Source organism: Myotis lucifugus, unplaced genomic scaffold (assembly GCF_000147115.1).
Source record: "Myotis lucifugus unplaced genomic scaffold, Myoluc2.0 scaffold_61, whole genome shotgun sequence".
NCBI classification, from domain to species: Eukaryota; Metazoa; Chordata; class Mammalia; order Chiroptera; family Vespertilionidae; genus Myotis; species Myotis lucifugus.
This window is the reverse complement of record NW_005871109.1, coordinates 4,325,375-4,331,359: the sequence shown is the minus strand read 5'-3', so window position 1 is coordinate 4,331,359 and position 5,985 is coordinate 4,325,375. Positions and strand designations below refer to the sequence as shown.

Genomic DNA, 5,985 nt, shown 5'->3' with positions numbered 1-5,985 from the left:
CCCGGGGGGCGGGGCCCCGGCGTTGGGCGGGACCTGCCGGGGGTCAGGTGACCGTCGCGGCCCCGGAGGCCGAGGGGAGTGGGGACGCGGAGCGGCTGGCTGCGCAGGCTGGGCAGTCGGGGAGCACGGCCGCGGCCATGGGGGGCTTGAAAGACGAGCTGCTCAAGACCATCTGGCACGCGTTCACCGCCCTGGACCTGGACCACAGCGGCAAGGTGTCCAAGTCCCAGCTCAAGGTGGGCGCCCCGCCGACCTGCTCCGGCCTCCCCGTGCGCGCTCCTCCGCGGGGTGGAAGGGGGTCCGCGGGGATGACTCCCGGGAGGGCGGGCGGGCGGGAAGGCAGCCACTGGCCGGCGCAGGGTTCGTTTCCCACTTGCCCTCGGGCAGGTGCGCTGCGTTAGTCCCCGCTGGGCTCCCGGGGAGCCGCGTGGGGTCTCTGAGCCGCGAGCCCGGTTCTCTGTTGGCGCGGGAGGCCCCCAAAAGTTTCAGACTCGCGGAGGGCGTGGGAAGCCCCCTTGGGGAACCTGCCCAGAGTTTACCCCTTTCTCTGGGAGAGGAAGGGACTTGCCCACGATCACCGGGCAGAGGCTTTCACAGCGGGGCTGTCCTCCAACCGGTCCGCTGCGCCCAAGGCCACGGCGCGGTTCCGAGAAGGCAGAGTGCCCCAGCGCCCGGCCGCCGTCGGCCCCCTCCTCCCTCGGGGGGCTTTGGCGATGGGGGGCGCTGTGTGGTTTGTGCGGAAGAACTCCCCGCCCAGCGTCCTCGGGTCTGGAACTACTCGAGCGTGTGCGGTGTCCCCCAGGGACCTGCGCTCCCGGGAGGCGCGCTGATCTTTCTGGCACCCTGCGAAGCCACTGCTTTTGCAGACTCTCTGCGGCGACTGCCAGATATCCCATGTTAAGTGAGAGTGTAAGGTGTAAATAAAGGAATGCTTGTAAAGCGAGCCACCCCCAGCAGGGGAAGTGGCGCTGAGCCAGGAGGCTTTGGCAGCGCCTTGGAAGTGTAAAATATGGAAACGGACAAGAAGAACCATTCACAGGCGTTTTCAAATATACACATTTTGGATCTGAAGGTCGGGTTTTCTTAGCCTCTTCTGGGAGTTCATGTCTGAAGGTCGGGTTTGCTTTGTATAGTCTGTGCAGTAGTCAGGAGGTTCTATGAGTAGTGGCTTTTGTGCCGGTAGGATTTAGCATTCTCCCCGGGTTTCTTTCGCACGCCTCTCTTCTTCTCATTTATAAATTCATACTCTGAAGGATCCACGGACGTCTGGGGGGGTCCACAGAAAGCATCCACTTAATCTTTATTTTACTTGCTTTCTTAAATTAACACAGTAAAATTGACATTTTTGGTGTACAGTTCTGTGAACTTTAACACATACAGATTTGTTTAACCACTTCCCAAGTCAGGTTTCCATCAGTCCTCTTATCCCAAGAAGTTCCTTCGTGCTGCCCCTCACCCTCAACTGCGGGTAGGCAGTGATCCGTTCTTAATTGCTGTAGTTTTGTCTTTTCCACAGTGTCATATAAATGGAGTTGTACAAGTATGTAACCTTTTGACACTGGCTTTTGCTTTTAAAAAAATATTTTTATTGATTTTTAGAGAGGGAGGAAGGGAGTGGGAGAGAAACATTGATGTGAGAGCCGAACATCCATTGGCTGCCTCCTGCAAGCTCCCTACTGGGGATTGAGCTGGCAACCCAGTCATGTGCCCTGACCCGGAATGAACCAGTAATCTTGGAGTGCTGGGGAGGACACCCAACCAACTGAGCCACACGGGCCAGATGGACACTGGCTTCTTTTTCTTAAAAAAACCCCCCAAAACACACCATTTAAAAAATTGATTTTGAGAGCGAGGAAGGGAGAGGGAACGAGAGATAGAAACATTGATGAGAGAGAACCATCTATTGGCTGCCTCCTGCACACACCTCACTGGGGATAGAGCCCACAACCCCTGGCATATGCCCTGAACGGGAATGGAACCATGACCTCTGGTTCATAGGTTGAAGGGAGCTCAACCACTGAGCCACACTGGCTTCTTTTACTCAGTGTAATGCCTTAGCGTTTCATCTATGTTGTTGCGTATATCAATAGTTCTTTTATTGCTAAGTAATATTCCATTGTATGGATGTACCATAGTTAATCCTGTCACCCTTGAAGAACATTTGTATAATTTCTAGTTTTTGGTGATCATGAAAAGAGCTGCATTTTGCTCTTTATTGGTTTTATTTTTATTTTGAGAATACTTTTATGAAAGCTGGGACAGTGAAACAAGGAAGGGCTTAGGATAGAAGAAGCTACAGGAGAGAGAGGCAGGGTCACTGATAAGTCAGAGAAAAGGGGGCCTTGGAAACAGGTTCAAAAGGTTAGTCTGGAAGGAGCTGTCGCTGCCCATTGCTCTTCTGGTTGCAAGTTTCATGGGGACCCTTAGAGTTTAGGAGATGCTCACCTGAGACGGAGGGAGAGCATGCCACTTTTTACTGTTTTTACTTTTAATTTACCTGAATCCCTCTATGTATGTGTGTATGTATGTATGTATGTTAATCCTCATTAGAGGATCTTTTTCCATTGATTATTAGAGAGAGTGGAAGGGAGAGGGAGACACACAGAGAAACATGGATGTGAGAAAGACACATCAATTGGTTGCCTTCCCCAGGTACCTTGGCTAGGGCTGGGGATTGAACCTGAAACTGAGGTATATGCCCTTGACTGGAATCAAACCTGGGACCCTTCAGTCTGAGTACTGACTCTCTATCCACTCAGCCAAACCAGCTAAGGCTGTGCCACTATATTTAAAGTAGTTTCCTGTAGATGTTATATAGTTGGGTCTTGTTTTTTAATCTATTTGGATAGTCTCTGTCTTTTAATTGGTGTATTTGGACCATTTACATTTAATATAATTATTGATATGGTCAGATTTAGGGCTACTATTTTATTGGTTTCAGTTTGTTTTATCTTTTTTATTCTGTTTCTCTTTTCCTTACTTTTATTTTTTTTAATTATTTTTTTAAAAATATATTTTTATTGATTTCAGAGAGGAAGGGAGAGGGGGAGAGAGATAGGAACATCAACAATGAGGAAAAAAAAAAAGAGAAACATCAACGATGAGAATCATTTATTGCCTGCCTCCTGCATGCCCCCTACTGGGGATCAAGAGCCTGCAACCTGGGCATGTGCCCTGACTGGGAATTGAACCGTGACCTCTTGGTTCATAGGCTGACTCTCAACCATTGAGCCATGTGGGCTGGGCCCTTCCTTCTTTTAGATTATTTGAATATATTTTAATATTTCATCTTATTATTTATTTATTGATTTTAGAGAGCAAGAGGAAGAGAGAGACAGAGAAAGAGAAAGAGACAGAGAGAAAGAGGAACATCAATTTTGTTGTTCCACTTATTAAAGCATTCCTTGGTTGATTCTTATATGTGCCTTGGTGTATCCTTGGCGTATCAGGACAACCCCTAACCAACTGAGATACCTGGCCAGGGTTTAGGATTCCATTTTAATAATGAGTTTTTTACTATATTTATTTGTATAGTTTTTTAAAATAATTGTGTTAGGGATTATAATATTTGTACCTAACTTTTTACAGTCTATTTAGAATTAATATTTTACCACTTTAAGAGGACGCTAAAAACCTTATCACCACATAGGCCACTTTTACCTCCCTGCTTTATTTGTTGTTGTCATATTGATTAATTTTCATACATTGAAAACCCCATCAAACGATGTTAAAAAATTTCAACCATTGTTTTTATTTTAAGGATCTTTCAAGAGAAGAATAGTATTTTTTCTCCCAGATACTCCCAGATTACTTCTTAATTTTATAGATAAGATAAAGCTTCTGAGATGTTTGGTGACTTGCCCAAAGTCACAGTTGTTAGTAGTAGCTAAATTTAGAACCAAGATTTTCAAACTCTTCTTCATTTTTTTCTCTTCCAATTGATTGCACATGAGATATTTTCGGTTACTTTTGTTACGCTCCTTAATTGTCCTTGTGGTTGCTATTAGAAGAAGTGTTCAGATTATTCTTGACTGCAGGCTTGGCAGGAAGTATTCAAATCCCAGTTCATAGTTTTCATCCACAAGATGCTGATAATGCAACTGTGCAATTGTATTTTTTCTCTTCCTGTCTACTTAACTGAGAGACTTTGGTATTGATTTAGTTCTGTTCATCTTGCTAATGTTCCTGGATTTGAAAATATAAAAAGAACAACAACTTTTATTTATGTCTTTATTTGTTTTGACTGTGACATTTGATGTTCATTGATATATTGGTTAGGCCTAGGGTTTTTGCCTTAATTTGCTCATTCATTCATTCGTTCATACAACAACCTTTTGTGTGTTTACTCTGTGTAAGGTACTATGATAATTTCATAAAAAGATTAGTATTTGTGAGTTCTTCATAGTTAATATCTCCTGGGAGGATATATAGTAGGGCCTCCCCCCAACTCCCATCTGTGGTTTAACTTTTCATGGTTTCGCTTTCCATTGTTTTGGTTACCAGTAGTCACCATTGTCCAAAAATAGTAAATTAAAAATTCTAGAAATAAACAATTCATGTTTTAAGTTGCCCGCCGTTCTCAGTAGTGTGATGAAATATGATTGATGTCATGTCTCTCCCCCCCACCCCATCCAACCCAGTTCCTCCCCCCACCATCCAGCCCAGTCCTGCCCTGGACATGAATCTTTTGTTTGTCCAGCATATCCACGCCATATACACTATCTACCTGTTAGTCCACTTAGGCGCCATCTTGATTATCAGATCAGTTATTGAGAGAGACCACATTCACAGAACGTTTCTTACAGTATTGTTGAAGTTGTTCTACTTTATTATTAGTCATTATTAGCTGTTCTATCTTATTATTATATATTTTATTATTAACATCTCTTACTGTGCCTAGTTTATAAATTCAACTTTATCATGTGTATGTTTGTATAGAGAAAAACATAGTATATATATAGAGTTTGGTAGCATTCATGGTTTCCGGCATCCACTGGGGGTTTTTGGAATGTATCTGCTAATTACAGGGACTATTGTAATTGTTTCATAAAATAACAGACTGAAAATTACATATCCAAAATGATATTACATATCCATTTGATCACTTTGGAAAAACTATGGGCCTTCTAAAATATTTTGACACTTGTCAATTTTTGACACAATGAATGGATACATTTACTAATTATTTAATGAACATTTAATGTGCTAGATACTGTGCCGAATGCTAACTGTAAAGGTGGAGGGAAAATCAATTAATATTCACCTTTGCCTTCAAAGAGTTTAAATTTGGTAGGAAAATGATCAACTATTAGAGAATGCTAGATATTTATAGATATAGATAGATAGATGTCAGACAGTTACCCTATCTTTAAGAAATGTAAAGTCTGGTTATAGAGATAAGAAATACAGAAATATTACCCTAGCTGATTTAAAAAAAAATATTTTATTGATTTTTTACAGAGAGGAAAGGAGAGGGATAGAGAGTTAGAAACATGGATGAGAGAGAAACATGGATCAGCTGCCTCCTGCACACCTCCCACTGGGGATGTGCCCGCAACCAAGGCACATGCCCTTGACCAGAATCGAACCCGGGACCCCTCAGTCCACAGGCTGACGCTCTATCCACTGAGCCAAACCGGTTAGGGCTGATTTTTTGTTTTGTTTTTTTGTTGTTGATGTTGTTAATTCTCACCAGAGGATATTTTTCTATCGTTTTTTTTTTTTCTTTTTTAGAGAGAGTGGAAGGGAGGGGGAGAGACAGAGAGAGAGAAACATCGATGTGTGAGAGAGACACTTCAATTGGTTGCCTCCTGCACGTACCCCAACCAGGGCTGGGGAACCTGCAACTAAGGTATGTGCCCTTGACCGGAATCAAACCTGGGACCCTTTAGTCTGCAGGTCGGCACTATCCACTGAGCAAAATCAGCTAGGGCGAATCAGCTAGAGCACCCTGCTCTTGCTGGTTTCTATATGATTTTTGTTTTT

At 43.7% G+C, this 5,985-nt stretch overlaps 1 protein-coding gene across 1 annotated transcript in view; it reads left to right on the top strand.

Moving 5' to 3' along the window:
- The first annotated feature begins 51 nt into the window (after nt 1-51).
- The window catches only part of SWAP70 (switching B cell complex subunit SWAP70), a 74,710-nt gene continuing 68,776 nt past the window's right edge, over nt 52-5,985 (top strand). The window contains exon 1 of the mRNA XM_006089634.2: nt 52-236. Coding sequence (XP_006089696.1) covers nt 138-236 — 99 coding nt within the window. The 5' untranslated portion in view covers nt 52-137. The remainder of the gene's footprint in view (nt 237-5,985) is intronic.